The sequence below is a fragment of the Onychostoma macrolepis genome, chromosome 15 (genome assembly GCF_012432095.1).
Source record: "Onychostoma macrolepis isolate SWU-2019 chromosome 15, ASM1243209v1, whole genome shotgun sequence".
Classification (NCBI taxonomy): domain Eukaryota; kingdom Metazoa; phylum Chordata; class Actinopteri; order Cypriniformes; family Cyprinidae; genus Onychostoma; species Onychostoma macrolepis.
The window spans coordinates 19,512,131-19,535,312 of NC_081169.1; the positions used below are offsets into that span (position 1 = coordinate 19,512,131).

The following is a 23,182-nucleotide window of genomic DNA, read 5'->3' on the forward strand; positions in this document are numbered from 1 at the left end:
AATCGTATCTTTGGCTAGACAAGCAGATAACTCTGCGATTCCTCAGTGGTGTGAGGTTAGAGGTACACGGGCTCTATGAAATTTTTCATCACAGAGACTGATAGTGCAGGCGGCCGTTAGAGAAAGCCAGGATATTTGAGATATCTATCAGGGTACCGTGAAGGTTTTTTTTTTTGTCTTGCAGATGCAGTTCAAGGACGCCTGCAGGCAGCACGACCCTCGCTGTGCTTCTGACGCGACTCAAGGTCACGCACACTCACCCTCTGACATTCACTCACTACAGACAGTGAGAGAGAGAGAGAGAGGAAGAGTGTGTGTTACTGAGAGAGCGAGTGGGGGAAGGGAGGGAGCGAGGATGGGGTTGCAGTAAAAGTCATCTTCCCCTGTGTGCTCTGAGTAAACAGTTCACTTTGCTCTGTGTGAGCGCAGCCAGTGCCTCATTTGCTCAGCCGTTTTTACTCATCTCTCCCATTTGCCGACAACTTGAGACATGCTGTTCTCTGGCTGCCTCTCGGTAGGACCGTTTGTCACGTCAGGGGGTTTTATTTGACTTAAGTATGAGTTATCTCAAACTCGGCTCCGAAATTAATGCACCTTTAAATTCTGTGCTGTTTCAAGCCTTTATAGTTCTTTTATGTGATCAGTGCTGAGCACTCAGGATATTGAGATGGCATACGCTTACATTCTCTGCTAAACGGATGCTATTGTGATGTACATACAATACCACAGATGATGTATTGATATTTTACCCAAAATAGAGATGGGCAAAATTGCAATTTCTTTCATTGTCGACTAGTCAGAAAAAAGATTTGTATTAATGGCCTGGTTTAGCATGTTCTCTACATGCTATTCTTAAAGAGATAGTTCACCCAAAAATTTAAATTCTGTTAGTAATTACTCACCCTCATGTCAGTCCAAACTCGTAAGACCTTCGTTCATATTTAGAACACAAATTAAGATATTTTTGATGAAATCCGAGAGCTTTCCTAGACGGCAATGCAAATGACGTGTTCAAGACCCATATAGGTAGTAAAGACATCAGTGGTTCAACCTTAATGTTATGAAGCTATGAGAATTCTTTTTGTGTGCAGAGAAAACAAAAATAATGACTTTATTCAACAATTTCTCCTCTTCCGTGTCAGACTTTGATGCGCGATCACAACAGTACCACAACATATGTTGTACCATGTGTTGCTGTCTATACAGGCTCAGAAAGCTGTTGGATTTCATCAAAAATATCTTAATTTGTGTTCCTATGATAAACAAAGGTTTTATGGGTTTAGAACGACATGAGGGAGAGTAATTAACAACAGAATTTTCATTTTTGGGTAAACTATCCCTTTAAGGGACATTCATATATGTACATTGATCAACCAGTGTAATTGTAGTATAATTGTAAGTACTAATATAATGTTAATTGATATTTTAAATTAGCTTTTAATTTTGTATTTTCAGTTTTTTATTTTAGTAAATTTATGTGACTTCAAAATTTGTAGTTTTAAACATTTCTACTATTTAGCTTTCTTTTTCAGTTTGTTTTTAATTTTTTCTTCTTTTTTTTTTATTTAATATTTATGATTTATTTTATTTCTGCATAACTCCAACTCCGATAGCAATTTTTAAGAGTTTTAGTTAAATGATAACAATGCCTTAACGATGAATTGGACTTTTAGAAAATAGTTTGATTTTGCTTGGGCATTGCGCAAAGAAAAAATAGTAGCCGTAATGTTGTTTAACATGAACATATTTGCATACAATTACAAAAAAATATTGATCAGCACTGCTGTTTTCAACATTGATAATAAGAAATGTTTCTTGAGCAGCAAATCAGCGTATTAGAATGATTTCTGAAAGATCGTGTGACACCGAAGACTGCTGTAGCCTTTCACATTAAACAATGTCTTGAAGAAGCTTCTGGCACCCAGTGCTGGCAGTGGATTAAACGAATACGCAAATGGTAAATGGTAATCATATCATGACTAGCACAAACGTAATTGCCTTTCAGAAAATGTGTTAGGATAACTTGGCGATCTTTGTCACCTAATTAATATTCATGAAGCAAGCCCAGTGTTTATATTATATTCCCACCACTTTCCAGATCATTCCTACACCCCTGATTGCTAAAGCAATCTAAAGCAAAGCACACATTAGCACTTTAAAACTCCTCTCAAGAAGATTGTGTCCCATTTGTGGTGCCATTGTAAAAAAATAAAATAAAGATTAAATGCTAATCGATTAGTCGGTTGTTGGATGACTAGTTAGTCACTTTAACCCAAAGCTACCAGCAGAACATGGATTGGTGGCAGACATGAGCAAGGCCATGCTATCATTTGAAAGTGTTTCTGCTGCTGTTTGACGCTCATTAATAAATAACAAAACAGAAAATAGGACAAGAGGATAGAGGGAGAGAGAACAACTGTGTAAACGTTGATTTTAAAGAGACAGCCTGTCAAAGGTTTGCTGACTCGTTTAGCTTTGCGTCTTGCATTGTTATCACCCCCCCCATTAAGTTTTTAATCCAACTTCATTTCTGCTAATTAGCAACTGTAGGACTGACAGGCTTCGCCATGTCCATCCGTCTGTGTCAGGACAGCGATTGCCTCTCCTGAGGTGTGTTCATTACTTTTGTCTTTTTCAAGTCCTTCAAAAGTGCTTATTATTATTTAAGTCAAACCGATGAAAAGTGTACTGTCAGCTCTTTTGGGAGTGGGCCGTAGTACAGAGCGTAGGCCAGGAACACAGGAGGGACAGTTGGAGGTACATAAAAAGCCCATGTGCGGTGGAGGCCTACCGCTAGCTGCTCCGTGGGTAGCCGCTGCGCTTTTTAGATGCCGGTTACCATGACGATCAGAAAAAGTATAGCTTCTTCCTGAAGGTTTATGATGGTACTGTGGTACTTTGATATGATCATATTTATATACCATTGTATTTCTATAGAACTCCAAAGCACTTTAAAGAATACCAGGGTATAGTGTTGGGGTAGCTACTTTGAAATTGTTACTACAGTCAAGTATATACAGTGTTTCCCCTACCATTATCCCCCCCCCCTTGAAAATCAAGTTAATTTAATTTTCTCTATAGCGCCAGACCACAAAAGAAGTCATTCAATGTTACCTTCCCTATAGAACAGGTCTATACCTTGTTCTTTTATTAAACAAACTAAATAGCCTTATGTTGTCTTATTTGCACGATGGCATGTCATTTCTGTCTCTACGTTACATGGTCGCGCTCTCTGTATCGCGCGCACAGCGGAGTTCCGCCCCGGTTCGCACACACACACACACACACACACACACACAAACAAACGTAAGCGCACACACAAGTGAGCACACTCCCACTCCTATTTGTAAATATTAAGCCGCGAAACGACTATTTACATATGACGTCTGCCTGTCTCTGTTAATGTATGGCGCAGACGCGCGGGTTTGTTTACTACTCATACAGAAGCCCGCGTGACGCTTGCGGCGATATTAACGTCTGCCACATCACTAAATGAGGACATAAATACATGAACAACATCTCCAAAACTGCTCTGAGAAGTCACTTCATGAGCATTTGACCGTTTCATTTAAGAAAAACTATCCTCATATCATACACACAGAAACTTAAAAGTATTCACGGCAACCCGTCAAAATAAAAGTTCGGTTTCACTTGAAGGCATTGGGCAGAACTACTAAAACTATTAAAACCTTATCTTTAAGGAATAATCATACAATGTCTTCAGTGTTATTACAGTGTTGTCTGTTTTTTTTTTTTGTAAGAGATTAAAATTGAATGAAATGGATTTAGAAGTTAGGCTATAATGTTAAAAAAAAACGTAGTCAATTTCAAATAAATGCTGTACTTTTGAACTTTCTATTCATCAATGTCCACAATAATACTTTTTTTTTTTTTTTTTTGCACACAAGTAGACATTAATCTGCATAACTGTTTTCAGCATTGATAATAAAAAAATCAGCATATTAAATCATGTGACACTGAAGACACTGATGTAATGACTGCTGAATATTCAGCTTTGCCATCACAAGAATAAATTACTTTTTGAAAAGTTTAACATAATATATATGCGTGTTTTGCATGCATTGACATTGTAATATGGCGATTTACGCAAATGTATTACTGTTTGATGTTATTGCATGAGGAATGTCTTGAAGAAAGCTAGCAGGAAGTTTTTAAATTTAGCAGATGGTTGGTAGTGTATTATTCATGGCACCTACATGACACAGAAAGGGAAGAAACCTGCTTATGTAACTTGTCAACACATCTACAGTACATCTAGTTTTACTGCAGTGTCAACTTGTAGTCCTCACAGAATTCCCTATAACAAGACCTATATTTGATAAGCCCCTGGATCTCTGGAAATACAACTTAAATCTCATGAAATATGGAAATGCCTGTAGGGATCAACTTCCCATCTAGTAGTATATTACATGGTTTGTTGACATCCTTTTAAATGAAACGCATACTGTTTTAAATGAACTGCTTAGATCAGAAATACTACAGCAGTGGTACTGCATTGTTCACTGTACTGGTTACATACTGAATTGAATCGTTTTGAAGCTTTGCAATAAAGCAGCAGTTTTGGTCTTATAAGGAGTAGCCTTGTGTACCTTGTCTTAAGTTAACAGTTGTCTTTGTCCGGTCACATCCTTGAAAACTCTCTGCCCCTTCCTCTAGAGTCATGCGTTTGGCTCTGATGACTGCAGAGACTTTACTGTGTTAATAACTTCTCTCTCATCTAGGGAAAGGCAAGGGACCCAGGCACTGTCTTCCTTTTAATGTGCTGGCTTTTCTTCAATCATTTAATTAAGAAAAGGAGCGATTATTCAGCCTCGAGTCAGCTCCTTCTCCCTTCCAGCGCCTCATTCATCTCTGATTAAACTTGTAGCATTCGGTAACTGTACTTGCCTGCTCTTTCTGGGGCATGTGAAACAGGAGGAGATTGTGACAGTAGAGAAAAGAGGAACCTGAGGTCTGTGAGCGAGTTGCAGGATAAGAAAATGGTCCCCTTTGGTCTCTTCAACTTGATAAAGGCCGTGCTTGCAGCTGTGTTATCTCTTTTTGCGTTTAAGTTTGGGTTATCTCTTTTTCGGCAGCATAACCTGTCTGAGGGTTTCGCTGCGTAGTTTTACCCCCCTAATTAAGGGCTGACCCCTCATGGGACTTCACAATAAAAGGTTGGGGTCTTTTCAGTAATTACAGTAATCAAAATAGTTGACAATTTTATGTACAAGGTTACATTTATTTTCACCCGGTGCAAAATGGGCATTCACGAACAGAAGATGCGATTACCTGAGAGGGCAGTAGATGATACAAAACATTGACAAGCATAAAATACTGTAATTATTTACACTACCATTCAAAAGTTTGGCGTCAGTAACATCTTTAAGAAATTACAAATTTTATCTAGGAAGGATGCACTAAATTTATCAAGTAAAAGTGTAGACATTTTAAAAAAAAATCAGTTTATACAAATAATCAAGGAGTACAACTTTTTTAACATTAATAATTAGAAGAAATGTTTCTTGAGCTTCAAATCTTCATATTAGAATGATTTCGTAAGGATCATGTGACACTGAAGACTGGAGTAATGATGCTGAAAATTCCGCTTTGCCATCACAGGATTTTAAAATTTATTAAAATAAACAAGTTATTTTAAATTGTAATAATATTTCACAATATTACCGTTTTTACTGCATTTTTTTATTAAAATGCAGCCTTGATGAGCATAAGGGACGTCTTTCAAAAAACACTATAAACTAATACTTTCCTTGTAATACGCACACAAATGTTTTTTTTTTTTAAGATTTATTTTTGCCATTTTTCACCTTTATTTTGATAGGACAGTATAGCAGTGACAGGAAGTGAAGTGGGAGAGAGAGGGGGGAGGGATTGGGAAAGGTACACGAGCCGGGATCCGAACTCGGGAGGCTATCAGTGCCAACAACATTTTAGGTTTTATGGATTTAACGTAATTTACATTTAAATACCATAATTTCATTAACTGATATAATGTTAATATACCAACCTATGGAAGTACTGAAGTATCTGTTTTGTACCTTTGTAATACACTGATAACCACCAAAAGCAGGTGGTGATGAGAGTCACATGACGAACAAAAGCCCATCTCAAGCAGCTTTTAAACACTAACATATATAGAAGGTGCACAGTGTCATTCACACAACCACTAGACACCATCATGGAAACACACATAAAACTGAAATAATGCAATAAACATTAATTTAACAACATTAGATGTACCATACAACCGTAATGAACACAACTGATAAGAAAAAACTAAGAAGAAACATAGATATTTCAACAAAAAAACATCAAATTTGAAATGTAATGCAGGGAATTCTGGGAATGCCAATTTACGGTTATTCACTGTAAATTATACATTGTTTCACTCCCAAAAATATACTACTGTATACTACTGTAAAATGACATGTAATGGCCAATACAGTTTTTCAGCGTATATAGTAGGGGAACTTATCGTTAACCAATTAATAGGTTTTTATTATAGCATTTTAACAGTCTTTTACCATTAAATTCACGGTCATTTATGTTTTTTTTTAATTGTGTGGAATAATTTTTATGAATTTTTTGGCTGTGTTATGAAATGTAGACTTTACCTATAACCTTAAGTTGACAGAACATTTTTTAAAATGGCCTCTAAACTTGAACACTCTTCATTTTCGCTGTATGGAAAAACTCTAGTTTTGAGCAAGGTTGAGCTTGAGTGTTTGTGTCGAATATCCACTTGGCTTGAGTTTGAATGAGCATGACTCTTTGATTGACAGCTTTGTCTTCATTGTCTAGAGGTATAGCAGTACCTCTTTGCACTACTGTAAAATACATTGCTGTTTCATTAACAGAGAGGGACGCAAACACACAAATGCAAAAGATATACAGGGATGCGTTTCCAGCTCAGCACTATTAACAGTTGAGGTGCTATAATTCGAGTCAAATTCCTCATCCGAATGTGACGGCGGTTGTAAACATAGACCCCACGAGAGGAATTCCACCGGGAGACAAAGCAAGGGTTAGAGAGCCTCGTTCCCCTCTCCCTCTGCTCTAGGGTGGAAATGGTTAACATATCACTGTAATTGGCACCCGCAGCTGCTTGTCCTCTCCACAAACAGGAGGGGATGATTTTTTCCCCCGGCCTCCCCCTCTCGTTCTCCCCTCTCCTCTCTCACTCTCTTTCTGCAGCCTCTGCTTTGTGTGACAGCTGCCTAATTGGGCATTCTCCCCTCGTAGCGAGGCTGCCTCCTCCGGCCTCGACTGCTGACGAATGGCAGCGGATTACAGATGAGGACACGATGACCTGTTCGACCTTCCCGCAGCAGGGGGAGCAGAGGGAGGGGCCTGACGGCCGGGCCCAGGCCCAGAGCCTCAGGTCACTGGAGGATGAGGTCGTGAGAAGGTGGAGGATCTGCCAGGTGGCCAATGACAGAGTGTCACATGACAGTAGCTTGATGTCAATGTGTCAAGGGTAGACCAGTGGCACAGCATCCTCAAAACACTTGCACGGATGCACGGTAGCTTTTGCTTTAATCCCCAGCTCTCAAACCGATCGAAAACATCAGAAGGAGAGGCAGTGATTTTTTTTTTTCTTCTTTTTTTGCTCTCATTTACATGTGATTTCTCTTCTGCTGGAATTGTAATGATGCTCATTATGCTCATAATGGTCTCCTGGGTTGGGTATATAATTATATACAGCAGACGGATATATTAAATACATTTTTAATATTTCTAATACTTAAACATTCTAATGCTGTTATTGATTTTAATTGATTTGTGCCTGTTACATATGTATGTTGGCATTGGTTATTTAGCATTTAAAGTTAAGAGTGACAGTCCTAGTTTAATAGAACTACGAGTAAACCATTTTTAGTTCAAAAAATGTAAAAACAAAGATTTGTGGTACTAGATCTGTCTAAATGAGCATCTAGACTCCCTCGACACCGCAACATTAGCTCAACCAATGGTGTATCTTTAGGGCGGAGCTATCTGTGTGTTCAACAAATGGGTCACAGTGGGCGTGTTCTGGGAATGTGTTTGAAAACTAAAGTGTTTGGAAATGATATTTGGAGCTATAAAAAATGCAAAACAATTAAAATTCAACAGCCCTTCCAAGCTGACAAAAATAAATTATATAAAATATGACGGGGGGTTATTTTAGTGGGGGGTTTTTTTCTATACAATAATAGTATTTATTAATATTTAGAATTTGCTTAGTTTAATTGTTCTTTTTAATTTTAGTTTAGGTTTTAATGTTTTTTTTATGCACTTAAGTTTAGGTATTCATCTAATATATCTTTTTTTTTTTTTTCATATAATACTTTATTTAAATTACCAAAAATGATTTTGAATTTTTAGTTTTAGTCAACAACAACAAAACTAGATTATGGGTACACAATATATCAGTGACCATATCCCCCAATACTAGCATTTCTTTTTTCCTTTGGCTAATTTTTGAAGCAGATCAAACAATGCCATACAAAACAGGCAGAAAATTCTATATTATAGGCTTATAAAATATATCATGATCTTATCAGGCATAACATAAAAAAAAATGTTGGTTAGCACTTTTTAAAATCTTGTTTTTATTGTTTGACTTATTTTCCTGTAATCGCCTCCACATTGCTGACGCAGCTGATTTTTTTTCTGTGCACTTTGCCCAAGCAAAACTCTTAAAATATAATATTTATTTCCCAAAGTAAAAATAGTTGCTAGCACGTATAAATACCAAAACAGCAGCTGGTATTTAAAGGCGCTAGGCTAATGACTGTATTTTTCTTAATCCCAGCACCTTCAGAATTTCACAGCATATGTGCAGCAGACTAATGATCCAAATGAGCCCTTTTTTCTCCAGATCATTTACTGCACACATTGGAAAGCCATTGGTTAGACTTTCTCCGTTAATAAAGAGGGGGAAAAAAAGAAGAAATTCTATCACTAACTGCTGCAAGGCAAGTTCAAGCCGTAAAGGTCTTGTCTGCTGAAGCATTTCAGCTTGGCTTAGCTTTCTTAGCTGACTGTAGTAGTCATGAAGCCATGACCAGTCTCTGCTCCACTTCACCCACACACACACACACACACGCTCTCGCACTATAAAATCAAGCGTGTGGCGACAGAGCGGAGCATCTTCTAAGACACAAAACGCAGGCTGTCAGAAGGGCTGGCGGAGCCTTGTTCCTGTCACGCTGCCAGGATGCAATATCACTCAGCTGAGGTAGAAAGCCGTCAGTTGTAAAATATGATGAATTATCCCTATTCGGCAGAGAGTGGGCCGTCTGTGGGCGTGTGCCTCTCTGTGTGTACGCGAAAGTACGTGAGGGTGTATAAAGAGAGGCTATGCCTGTGTGTGTGAGAGAGTCTGTTTTGTGTGACTGAGCACTGATGGTGTAGTTGCGGCACACATAAGAGTGTGTGGGTGAGAAAAAGAGTGAGAGAGACCAGCCACGGGGTTACTACAGGTTTAATGGCGACCTTGTTGTGCACGCACTTAGCTGCTTTCAGTGTTGAGTTGCTCAGAGCGAGCGTCTAATCCCCCACCCGGGTGCTCACACACTTGATTAGTGGCCTTGGTTATCTGCCTAGAGGACAAGCCGCTGCCCCCCTCCTTCACTGGTCAGGGCTAGGGCACTGAGGGTTGTCAACCCCAAAGAAAGAAGAAGAGAGAGACAGAAGGAGAGAGAAGAGAGGGGCAGGATGTTGTTGACGTGTATTAGTATTCAGACAGAGCCTTACAGCCTGCAGAGCAAATTGATTACTACACTGTACCTGTTCTTGGTGTCACAGCTCCGTAAAAAGGTAAGATCGTATATTGTATATCTGTGGCATGGCAGAAATATTTCTTCCACATTGCCGGCACTATTATGAATTTGAGCTTTCTGAAGTTGTGAATGAGTCTGATTACTGTCTGATTTGTGTGAATGGTTTGACATTTTCTGGCAGTTTTGGGTTGTTGAAATTTAACTTGGTGCGTTTAGGCCTGTCGCAATAATCAATATATTGACTTATCGCGCAATATATGTACATGACCTCAATAATTTTTGGTGACGCAATATATCGCCCATTATATTTACTTAAAAATTAATGTCACCATGTTTTGTACATTCCACTTGCGCCTGTGTCTTTTGCAGCTTCTCGTACCTAACGTGGTGTAGTCATGTGTTGCTAGTTCAAATTTAAAAACTGCTTCTACAAAAAAAGTTTCATCTGCAGATATGGCTTCGTTTAGGAGTCTGTGCCTTTGTGCATGCAGACATCTGACAGCTAAGTAGTGATTGTTTTTCAGCAATAGTGTGCACCCTTAATTTACAGAGAAAAGAAGGTCAGGGAAAAATCTGTAGATGGAAAAATCTCCATACAAGTTCTTTGTGCATTTTTCTTTTTTTCTACTTGTTACTTTGCACTTTTTGTTAAATGTTTATTTAATATTTATTCAAGTTTTTAAAGGTATCTAATATTTTGATACTTAATTTCCATGATCTAAATATTCTTTAGAATTAAAAGTTTGTTGTCATTTGGAAGTGTGTAGGCCTTCTTGCATTATTATGCTGTTACATTATGATTATATATTCAGTGACACAAAATGGTCTTTAAAATGACAATAATATCGCTTATCGCAATTATTTCTGGGGCAATATGTCGCACAACAAAAAGTTGTTATCGTGACAGGCCTAGGTGCGTTCAGTATTTTTTTTCCCTAATTCAAAAAGTTTTACATTAAGAAATAAGCAGTTTCATGATGATGTATTTCTAAAGGCCAACCCAAAAGTTGCAAAACTCTGGTTCCCTTGAAGAATTGGATTTTTATTTTGGCTTTCGGATTACTGCAGAAAATAAGATCTGTGACCAACAATGGTTTGAGATTCTTACTCAATTTGTTCATCAAGATTTGACCACAAAGTTTATGAATTTTGAAGCCTAACTACAGTCACCGGAACTAAAAAGCTGAAGTTAGCAAACAAACTACACCACGGTCGCATGACTTTAACATCACCCCCATTAAGCCATTCTGACCACAAAGTTTATGAATTTTGAAGCCTAAATACAGTCACCGGAAGTAAAAAGCTGAAGTTAGCAAACAAACTACACCACGGTTGCATGACTTTAACATCACCCCCATTAAGCCTCTGAAAACTCTTTAAATATTTATGTTAAATCCAACACAAGTTGGAAAGTTTCAGTTATTCTGTATGAGTTTTTTTATTTGTATTTTTTTATATCCTTTTTTTATCCTTCTCCTTATCCAGTAAACCGTTAACATCTGGAAAAGTCATGGGGCATTTGAATATAGTTGTGGACAATGGGGGTCCGTGGAGTCAAATGGCTGAGATTCACTGGCCTAGGCTCATTGTGCGTGACATGTACCATGCATTGCCAGTAACTTATAATGCTCTCACATCCTGGAAAAAGTGGAAGCTGGTCTGTTTTGGATGAGGACGTTGCTGAGTTATCTCTAAAGATTCGAGCAAATGACGTGAGGGTCATGACGCACATGCTGACCCTTCATTTGACCCTTAAGGCAATGGTGCAGTGTATGTTTATTTGTTTTATGAATAATAAAAGTGGTCATTGCTTCCCCCTCGATTTGGACAATGAGACCAATGGAATATCGCACTTTAGACTGTGACTTTTGTTTATTTTGTCATGCACTTTTTGTGTTTGGTTTTGCAAGTACAGTTGCACTTTGCATTACTGGCAGTCGATGTGCTATACTTGGTCAGAGCTGTTTACATAATGACTGGCATAAACTATGATCCTGATAAACATGATCTCTTGAGTTAGGGCGAAGGGTGACTTTTAAAAAAACCATGGGCTCTCGTTGTATAACTATTAGTTTTTAGCAGCCTCTTTCTCACAGAAAGTCTTCTAATGAAAATTCTTTTTTTACCCCTATGTGGAGCCTAAAAAAGGTCACAGCACTTGTTTTCTGAAGGTTGTGTCCAAGTTCACAAAGCCAAAAACTTCCACTCAAGTACTTGAAGTGTTTTTTGGCGTTTTCATGATCTGTTTTTTTTTTGGGCACGGACTGATTCCCATGCTCACGTTCCCCAAGTCATTTCCAGCCCCGGAAACTGGGCCATTTACCACAGTCAATTAGGAGTACAAATATTTTGTTTGTTCCCATTTCCTGGTTGTGGGCAGTAATTAATTTTTTTTTTTTTCTAGACGAGCTTTAGCACACTCCGTATCACTTCAGTATGTCATTTGTTTTTCAGCTGAACCGACAAAGATACATGTTATTCTGTAGCTGAAGATGAACCAGCTTGGTCTTCTCTAAGTGTTCCTGTTAACATTACTCTGCCATCATAAATCTACAAGTCTAAGGTCAAGACTATTAGTTGTGGCAAGACTCTGGAATTATGTTTGGAGTCTTGTGACAGTACACGCAGGGGCCCCCTGTATATATTTCTGCCGTCTGCTTGGGAAAGGGTTCCTTCTGCTTGGCTAAAATGCTCTGGTATCACCCCGTGCTTGCCCATGTGAACGGGTAACTCATCTTAGGGTCATCATAATGTAGGTCAGACTCATGCTTTTACTAAGAGTCAGAGATTGCACTTGGCAAAGCCCTAACTAAAGGGGTGTGCCCCAGCTGGGAAATGTCAATGCGTGATGCCCATAATGCTTGTTTGGAAGTAGGTCACAGTGACCTAGTTTGAATGGTGCATGGCCCTGATTGACTGAGTCACCCAACGCTATCTTAGGAATGTGGTGTTGTAGTTCCACAGGCTTTTGTGCCTACGTGTGCAACCAAAGGATAACAACAACTTAGCAGTTGCAGTGGCACAACTATGTCCAAAATTATTTTTTTATTTTGAGAGCTAGACGGCGGGTATGAACGCACATCGCAAGGGCAGCTTTGTCGCTTTTTTTATTAGTACCTAATGCTTTGTATGGACGCCAGCTGTTGCATCAACTCAAACGGCCCCGGCGGAGTGAGTGACCTTGACTTCAAACAGGGCATGCTGCAGGTTTTGCTCCTTTTGCCTCATCATGCATTTTAAATAGCCTAAATGGATTACAGTTTCTGGACAGTGGATGTAATTTATGATCTGGTATTTTTTTGGGGGGGTCAATTAATCTTCCAGCCTTGCAGTTGAGAAATGAGGGATCCAGTCCAGATATCAGATCCTCTCCATTTATATCAAGCCAGTCGTTTTTCAGGCATTTTTATTTCTCAGGTAACCCATTCAGGAGCCTCGTCACCCTGCTTTGATGGTGATAATATTGTGATTGAAAAACTCTGAAAAAAACTGAGAGAACAGGCTCATATATAACTGGGTTTTTGTTGAAAATTGTAGCTTTTTCATATTTGCAAAGCTTTGATTTGAATTTTTTTTTTTTTACCGAATACATTATTAAAACAGCTGATTTTTTTAAAGATTTTTTGTTCTTTTCTAATGTAAGATACTGAATATCTCTTTGGAGATGAGATAAGTGTGTTAAAGTAATTGTTTATCTGCTTAACAGGGTGAAGGCATTGTGTTTCCTCTTTTCATTGGATTAGGACAACAAGCTACAGTGGCCTATTGACAGAAGTATAGGAAGAAGTGTTGTTGTTGTTGGCCCAAATCAATTACCTTCTCCCACTCTTTGACACATTAGATAAAACGCTTTGTCAGACAAAACTTACATTTTCAGTCAGATTCAGCTTCCAAACAATTTATGAATTTCCTCAACTATTTAATTGACAAATATTATTATACTATATCATTATCATAATGTCCATACAGTAGAGCTGAAATATACTTCAGTAGGGTTAGGAAATAGACATGCATTTTATTTTATTTTACAGTTCCATTAATATTTAGAGGTCTGTTTTATAATGATTTGTCTTTAGAGATAATATCCAGATTAGAGCTATTTTGATTGTGTAGTGGCATTGGAGTTTCTCAGGCCTGTCACTCTCACACCCCTGTGACCGATATCTTGATAAGGTCATCCCGTACTGTCCACCCCCTGTCAGCCCCAGCAAAGTAGAACAACCAGAGGTGTCAATTAGGAGTAGAACAAATCAACCATAGCCATTGACCTTCACTTTGACCATAGAGCACTGACAAGGTCAGCCTTGTGTGTATTCCATGATTAAGTACTTATAATTCCATCTCATTATGTTTTCGTTTACATTGTGACATTGGTAGTGCTGTACCAAGTGGCTCGAGTTGTGTTGTGAGTATAGTGTTTAGGCTTGTACATATACACAATAAATGTGTCAGTCTGCAGAGCCAGTGGCACTGTGTGATCCAGAGGTGGTATATTTTGAGATAATGTAGTGAGAGCAACAACGGTAACATAGAAGTGAAGGACTAGGCTGCATCATGTGGGCGTTCATTCTCCAGGCACTGACACTGACTGCAGAGAGGGTGAGAGAAATACCCATGTCTGTCAAACCAGCCAGCAACATCTAGGCTGAGTAAATGTTTGTCAGAAATCGTCAGAAATGAACTTTTTGCACCCTGAATAAATATATCAATTCATATAAAACATACTGGATTTAATATAAAATTGACCAAATGTAAGATAACATAAAACAGAAATATTGTTTAATAATAACTGGGCCATTTTCGTCACTTTTGCTCCATTTTTGCTCTGAGCCCTGTTCAATTTCTGAACCTGCCAGTTATTATAGATAATTAGAAAAAACTTTTCCAAATAACTGTTAGCTTTCTGTGGTGGTCTTACAAAGAATTGAGTTCTCAACTGGCAGTTTTGTGGGTCTAACTTGGCAAGAGTTCTGTCAAAACATTTAATCCTCTTCAGGATACTGTGCTTTGTTATTTTTTACCTAATATCTGTCAAATCAATCAAGTAGTCTTTAAAGCCCTGTGTATTCAGTTTTAATGAGATTCAGCAAGCTAATTCCTACTGCTTAAGAGTCTGGAGAAGAGAGGAAAAACCTTAGGAAGATGGTTATTGCTATGATGGTACAGAATGAGTCTTAATTGAATCCCTTTCAGTATACGAGTGAGATCCGTCTTTAGTTCATACCTTTTGGCATGTGAAAAAGACTGTGAAAACACTTGCATGCAATAGCGGAGGACTTTTTGGCCTTGCTTGCCAACACATCATTTTCATTTATCATCAAATAACCTGATGTTTAATCTTTAAAAATTCAAGGCTTGAAGGTAGAAATACTTTTTGATCATGTTTATAATGTCTTTTGCCCGTAAAATTGATCAACATTGGAAATGTTAAACTACATGTTAAAGATTAGCTGAATTTGCTTTGTTGAATACAATGATGTGTGGTATGCAATATCTAGCTAATGATTTTCATAATAATTCATGTTTCTCTCTCTTGTGCAGGACCATCACCAGCTGACCTTGTGGACAGAATTACTGGATGTAAGCAGTGATTTCACTCACAACCCTGGAGCTTTGAAGTACAAAACCAGTGCCATGGAATCCCACAAGACTTGACTGCATTACGATCCTGTGCTTATCTTAACAATGGCAAACATGATTTTAAACTACATTCATGCTTAACTCTTGCCTCCTGTATGGGGGGAATGGCTTGTGAATCTACATCATACCTTTCTTTTACCTAAAAAAAAAAACAAGGTTTGGAAGCTAAAAACTGTAAGGTTTCTTGGCAGAACGTAACAGAACAATTTTCCCTCTATTGTGGTGGCCAACCATACAAGGGACTATAGTATTGAACATGACTCATGGGGAAGAGCCTGGCCCTGAAACACACCAGGATTCTGCTGTATTAACATATCTGGAAGGCTTACTCATGCATCAGGTAGCAGGAGGACAGGGTGCGGGAGCAACACAGAGTGGAAGCCAAGAGCAGAGGAATAAGGACGGGACAGGGCATGCACAGCCTAGTCATGGGACTCGACAGGAGCAGAACCGAACAAATTCCCACTGTGGAGCCTCACAGCACCTCAGAAAGGCTCGTCTCCTCAACTCGGAGGCCTGGACGGAGAGTGAGACTCAACGGAGGTCAGCACCCTCTGTTGCACTCAACGGGCAAAGTGAAGACCGCCACAGTGGCCAGAACGGTACCTCGCAGGATAAAGGAGAGAGTACACTTCTAGCTAGTCTGCTGCAGTCTTTCAGTTCTCGACTTCAAAACGTGACCCTGCCACAGCAGATTATCCAAGGCTTGAGGCCACCGGATGCCCCCTGCCAGATAAGCAAGCCTGTACAAGACGACAGGGCAGATGTGCCTTGCCACAGACCAGCCTCGAGCCACCTCAAAGGGTTAGTGAACAAGAGTAAAATGCAGAATCACAACAACAGTGTGCCTTATCAGCGTCGGCGGTCTAGCCAGGAAAGTTTTTCAGAATCTCCCAAGGCACTGCAGAGCAGTTCTCCCTCCCCATCTCCTGAGTCTCTATCTTGTACTGAGCGCCTAAAAGCTGTGGCAAACCTAGTAAATATCAGATCAAGCCCCGCTCCATCGCCCAAACCAAGTGTGGCCTGTAGTCAACTGGCTCTGTTGCTCTCCAGTGAGGCCCACCTGCAACAGTACTCTCGAGAGCATGCCCTGAAAGCCCAACTCTCTGGACGATCAGCCAGTGAAAGACTATCCGCCATGGTCACACAGCAGACACAAGATAAACAACCTACAACTTCTGTCCAGACTCATGGAATAAGCCTCTTACACACCAGGAATGGAATACCTTCACAAATGTCAACCAGCTCCAGTCGACAAAGTCCAAGCCTGACCTCAGGGCAAAGAAGGACAGAAGGTTCCATGCGCACAGGACAACGCTTTAGAGAGCGTCGACCTTTCGAGAAACAAGGCAGACCATCACAGAACTGCAGCAGTCTTCTACTTCAGCTTCTCAACAGTCACAACACCTCCCAGCGAATTAATGGACAGGGTCATCTGAAAGACGACCTCAGTACCTTTGGCACTCTGGCCTCTCCGCTTTTTTCAGACAGCGAACACTCAAACCCCGACAGCAGTCTTACAAAAGACAGCAGTGATGCTGAGAGCACTTACTCTAGTTGCTCTCCAATTGACCTTTCTCTGAAGAACAGAACAAATGTACAAACACCAGTATCTACTTCATCCTCACCTGTACGGGACAAAGTCCCAGAGTCTTCGTTAAACAGGTGGAAGCCTGAGAGTCCACCTGTCAAAGTTACCTCAGATCACAGGGAGGTGGACACCTGTTCAGAGATGAAACCTCATCACAAGGTCACTCTATTACAGTTGCTCTTGGATCACAAAAATAACGAGAGAGTAAACAAAGGTCTGGATAATCCAGATTTGCTGCAAGCTGTAATCCCTAAGGTCACTAGTGCATCTACAAGTAGCCAGAGTGTTTTCAGTACAGTTAGGTGTGAGGACATAAGTGACCTTAGCGGACACTGTGGATTGAGTTGTAGAAGTCCCAAACTTTTGCCTACTTTCTCCCAAAGCAGAGACTCCAACAGCAGTGCATCTCCATATACACTTTATGGGTCTCCCCATTCTCAGTCTGTCCCATTGGATCTCTGTAAAGCAAAACAACCTGCAAGTGATGTAAGAGTAAAAGAACCTGCCTTTAGTGCTAGTAAATTGTTACAGAATTTAGCTCAGTGTGGAAAACAAAACCCTGACATTTCTCCTCCAGCACAGGCACCTTTACCCCCTATCAAACTCATGACCCAAGAGCTGAAAGTTAACCATCCTCCAACTTTACTTGAGAGACTCACTGCACCAATTCAGAGAAATAACACACTGTGGGAAGAGGCCAAAGCAAAAACTTCAGCTGTGCCCGAAGCAACACAGCATGTCTCCGAGATTGAGAATCTGCTTGAAAGGCGTACAGTTCTACAACTTCTTTTGGGCAATGCTCCTCAGAAAGAAAAGGTAGGCAGTAAACGAAAACGAGAACATAGCAAAAATAGTTCTGTGGAAAAACCACCACATCAGGCAACCGGCCAACCAAATGGTCCTCCTTTGGATATTACAATTAAAACTGAGCCTGTTGAAGAGGGTCATACGTATGACTATAACAAAATGTCAGTACTGGAGCCTAGAAAAAGCACCAGTTATCATTCTCATGAAAGCATCAAACAAGAACCATTGTCCCCAGAGGCTCCCACCAGAGATGGTCTTCTCTGTCATCTCCTAAAGAAACGACCCAACAAGACCCTTCAGCCAAACAAAGTAGAACACCTAAACAAGAGTTGTGTCAAAGAAGAATCAGTTGAAACCCAGGGACCAACAATCCCAAAGAAGCGGAAATTTTCAATAGAACTAGAATATCATAACTCCTCGACTCAGCATACCAGGGATTTGGAACATTCTGGTAGCATGAAAGAAGACAACAGTGGTTGTTTTGCCGCCAGAGATCTAGAGACAAGAGAGGCCAGAGACCTATCAAGCCCCCCAGAGGCTGACAGTCCACCAGCTAGGTTTCCACCATATGAGTCTAACGAAAACCGAAGTTTCAATGTTCTTAAGCAGCTGCTTCTTTCAGACAACTGCTTGAAGGAATTGTCTCAGCCAAGGGGTACATTCAGTTCTCCGTCACATACTGTGCTGAATGGGAATACAATCAAGCAATCATGTAATGAAGGCGAAATTCAAAACTTTCACCAGAGCCTGAGTCCCAGCAATGCATCTTCTAAAAAAGCAAGCAGTCACAGGCAAGAAACTCCCCATGTTACACAGCAGGAGCTTGCAAGGTCAAAAATCAATTACAGCACCACAAAGGATTTGAAGGGCCCTTCAAAGATGGTTAATGGAGATGATCAAACACACAAGTATGGGCCAGACTCGCCTCGGTTTACCAAGACTAACCCTATTTTGTACTACATGCTCCAGAGGAGCAATGCACAACTGGCTAAAGAGAGGGAGAGCTTGGAAATAGGCTCGGGACAAATACAGACAAAGGTCAAAAACGGGTCATCAGGTGATACTGAGGCCTTTGAACTTTGAAACAAAATTCACAGAATTACAATGGAACACTTAGTTGTGACTCAACACGGCTAAACGGGTCATTGAAGAAATACTAGTTTTGAGACTGTGAACCAGCATCTGTGCTTGAACTAGAAATGTGCTTTTTATTCCCTCTGCTTCTTATCTACTTTTGTTTTGTTTTTATTGAGGCATCTCACATTTTTCACTTGAATTATGTGTCATTTAGTTCACAAAAAAAACCATGAAACCAAAGTTCATTTGAATATTTATAAGCACTACTTTCGGGCTACTTTCCTACGTTCTAAGCGGCAAAGAAAATAAAAGTTTTCTACAAAAGGTGTGTGACAGATTTGCCCTTGTGTATTTGTAACAATATCAGTTCCCACTCCGTTTTCCACACATGGGTAGACTTTTGGCCTCAGGCAGTGAGTTATGATGCACCGATGCACATGATAATCTGTATAAACAGATTGTGCCTCAGCAGTTGTTAGTGATTATTCTTCAATTTACCATGCTGAAATGAAGAAATAACTATGTATTGTTACTTTGTCTATGCCAGGAAGGCATTAAATGTCACAGTATTTATACATTCAAATAAATGAAATCAGTTGCCTTTTTGAAAAGATAGGCATCTCTCATTGGTTCTGTATTGTTCGGATAAACTAAAAGCAACGTTAAAGCTGTATATTCATTATCATGTTTGGATAATATGGAATACGAATCCATCAGTATTACAACATGATATCTTGATATCTATGGTATGTGAAGTGTGTATACATTTATGTTATCAGTGTCCTCTTTAATTTCTCTCTCTTCCATTGAAAACAATGTTGTGATGTTCTTTATTCTTTATTCTGCGTTCTCCGCATTTGCCCGTGTCAAGACAGAAATGGATTTTTACAATATTCTAGAAGATGATGAATGAAAATCACAAGAGTTACTACAAATGACTGCTTTTTGTTCTTATGTTTTGAATTTGTGTATTTTATGAACAGGTCTTGGTATTAGCATGTCATAAGATGTTTGTTCTATTATGCAAGAGATTGTTGCATCGACTTGAGACAAATCAGCCCAATCTCAGCTGTCTGTCATGTTAATGGACACATTGATCTAATAAAGGGAGTGTTTGTGGTATTAAGGCCATTCCCCCAAAAATATGTTTGCTCATGTGATGTTTTACAGTCTTAAGTTTGACGTTGTTTTTCATCAATCTTAAAGACTCGTTATAAACTATATTTATGTACATAGCATAATCTTTATGAAAGACAGCTATTTTGTATGAATGAAAAGCATTTTAGTTTTGAAATTTCTTAAAGAGACTTCAAAGTAAATGCCATGTGAATATGTATTCTAGAGGATGATTTTTGTCCTTCTTTTGCATGTGTCTCCTGATTAAACTATGATAATCTGTTCTGCAATATCTTGTGTTATGTCAGATATTTAAGAGTACACTGCTGCCTGTTGCATGCAGATGCATGAGAAGGTTCCTATGTATTACTGAACATGGGGAAATTCAAAGTCTTAAGCATATATATATATTTTGTCATGGAGCCCAATACATAAAAATGTGATCTGTATGTTTGTCATGAGAAATAGACCGCTGGGCAAAATGTTTAAACTTTTGAAACAAATGTGCATATGAAGATATTTATTTTGTTTTTACTCAATTTTATTTTTTACAAGGAGAAAACCAAACAGGTTAAACAATCATGTTCCGTACTGTACAGTACAAAGATGGATTACACTGACACTTCAAAGACTTCTATTGGTTTTGAAATATTGTTTTGATGCAGGCTGACTGCGATATGTTTGAGTATTATTGTGTATCATTATTTCTAAAAATACATTTCATTTGGGTGTTTACTTGCACAGATTTCGAATAAAGTTCTGAAATGCACAATCAGAATAAACCTGTCGTTTATGTCTTGCAACATTTTTTTCCCCCTTATACTGTCCTGATTTATGTCTCAAGTAGTGTATGACCTGTGCTTGACCCCAGGCTGCACAAAAACTGATTTTACATGCAAAAAGGAAGTTAGGAGGAATCTGTTAAGAGTGTGTTTGTTGTACATGGAAACCTTTTCTTTGGCTGATTAAACCTTGCTGTTGACCTAAATTTTATCTGCTGTGCCCTGAGTCATGACCTTAATTCCTGTCGTTCGCGGTGACATAGATGTGAGAGGAAGTGATAGGACCGAGATGACCTCGTGCATCACTGGGGCCAACATCAAGACAGATCAGTGGCCTGTAAAAAGGTATTCTGGAAGAAAGGGACACTCTGCAACAAAGAACAACCTGCCTCGGGCCTACGGGTTGCTTTTATCAGGAAACGGGGGAGAGAAATGCGATTCCCTCACCTTCTGCTCACTCGCATCTAAATATTGAAATTCTTAAAAGCTCAAAAATGACATTCAGACAAATTCGGGTGACAGACAGGCACGAGAGGTTTTAATAATCAAAGCTGGGAGAAGCATGCAAGCCTGTTTTTGAATATGAGCTTTCTTTTACGTTTTCCTCCAAAACTAGGTCATATAATATAGGCCTACACCTCCTTTTATGTGTCTGTGTTAAAGTGAGGGGGTAGGGGGTAGCTGAAGTGAGAGGTGATGGGATTAACTTAAAGCTAAAGCAGGTTTGAGTTGTACATGAGTGTGAATCAAAAATGCTTTTGGAGTTTCAGGGTAAGCTAACAGATCAAATCTTCCTCTACAGTGCTTTGAATGTTAAAAAGCATAATAAATGGCGTCATTTTGCTTGTAAAGGAAGGGATGATAAACCTCTGAACAACTGGAAAGTGCTGTCGGGAGGGTCGGTAAAGCAGCGGCGCCACTGATTAAGTGGAGGACACTCTTCACATTCCTGCTGAGTTTCTTTTACAGATCCTCTCCCTCGTAATTGGACAAGAGCTTGCATGCATTTTTGATGGATCAAAGAAAGTTGCACAGTTGGCATGAATCCGCTGATGTGGAACAATACATAAAAAGTATGCTGTGCTTGGCTGATGATAGTTAATGCCTCTTGTGCTTAAGCGGGAAATTCTAAATCATACCTGTGATTTATGGATCTCTGAACTCCTCATATGAAATATGGCTTCTTGGCTCCCTTACAGCCCATGCATGCGCTCCTATCACTGACGTCTTCACTTAAACAGGCCCTGTAACCTTAAGCAAAGGACTTCACAGTATACATGCACACATCTAGAGGCGGTTCCATCTTTACTATGAATTTAGCAATGAAATATATATCATGTCCTTGCTGATTGTTATGTGGCTTATTTTGTAATTCATAACAAGGAAAAGTGTGTGTGTAAGAGACGGAGATCATGCATATTCCATGTTTGATCAAGCAGAAAAGTCATAAAAGAGATTTCATGTGACCCAGTTATGCCTATGAAAATGACATGAATATATTTTTAAATATATCTCACATTAGATATGCCAGATTACTAGGAGAAAGAGTGCAGGGATGAATCTAACAGTGGCGTGTTCTGAAATGAGGAAGCAAAGTCCTCGGTTTTATTTTTTTTAATGTAATCAATATTCTGTTTATTAAAGCCAAGTATCCCATCAAGTTGGTGTTTTTAAGTATTTTACATTTACTCCAAAATAATAACTTAAACTATACATTTTATTTGTGAACTTATGTTCAGCTATTCATTTTAATAGTTTACTTTTAGCTATTAAAATTTAACCAAGCTGATTACTCACTAAAACCTCCCACAGATCATGTTTTCAGGCCATTTTAAGTCTTATTTTGACGTACAAAGTGGTTATATCTAAGTGTGTGAGTTGTTTACTTACTTTTTTTAAATCAGTCTTTCCCATTAACGCCTTTTAATTGTTTATTCAGACTGTTTCGCGAACGCGGAATTCGCACAAACACAAGAGGAGGGATTTATCGCATGAACCAATCACAGCCGAAAATAAAGAGTCATATCCAATCATATCGCTATAGAAACAACAGGCTTGTTTGAGATTAGCAAAATCCGGAGGCGCCGTCATCATGCAAAGAATCTGCGCAAAGGATCATGGGAGCCCGATGTGTCCATCAGTTGTACCCTTCGAAATTCTTCATTCCGAAGGACCCTTTGAAGTGACTTCGGTTTGGAACGACCCTCCAAATTTGTGGCCATGATTGTTTTCACTCGTGCCCTTCAGAGGGCGATATATCCCGTTTGGAACGCACCGTGAGTCTGATTGTGCAGTCGCGCGCAGTTGCTCTCCTCCACCGACTGCGCTGATCAAAAGCATGATGGGAAACGACTGACTGACGACACAGCTTAATGCTCATTGGT

At 39.3% G+C, this 23,182-nt stretch overlaps 1 protein-coding gene and 1 long non-coding RNA gene across 3 annotated transcripts in view; one reads left to right on the plus strand and one right to left on the minus strand.

Moving 5' to 3' along the window:
• The window catches only part of nrip1a (nuclear receptor interacting protein 1a), a 39,363-nt gene extending 18,577 nt beyond the window's left edge, over window positions 1-20,786 (plus strand). The window contains exons 1-2 of one of the 2 annotated variants that reach the window (XM_058799167.1): window positions 3,061-9,822; window positions 15,327-20,786. In XM_058799167.1, coding sequence (XP_058655150.1) covers window positions 15,682-18,906 — 3,225 coding nt within the window. In that variant the 5' untranslated portion in view covers window positions 3,061-9,822; window positions 15,327-15,681 and the 3' untranslated portion in view covers window positions 18,907-20,786. Of the gene's footprint in view, window positions 1-3,060; window positions 9,823-15,326 lie in introns of those variants that run through there. The other variant, XM_058799166.1, reaches the window with a different exon arrangement.
• The window catches only part of LOC131554094 (uncharacterized), a 55,649-nt gene extending 32,467 nt beyond the window's left edge, over window positions 1-23,182 (minus strand). Inside the window, exons 1-2 of the long non-coding RNA XR_009274331.1 lie at window positions 22,689-23,182; window positions 21,938-22,049 (exon numbers count right to left, since the gene is read on the minus strand). This is a non-coding gene — a long non-coding RNA (uncharacterized LOC131554094). The remainder of the gene's footprint in view (window positions 1-21,937; window positions 22,050-22,688) is intronic.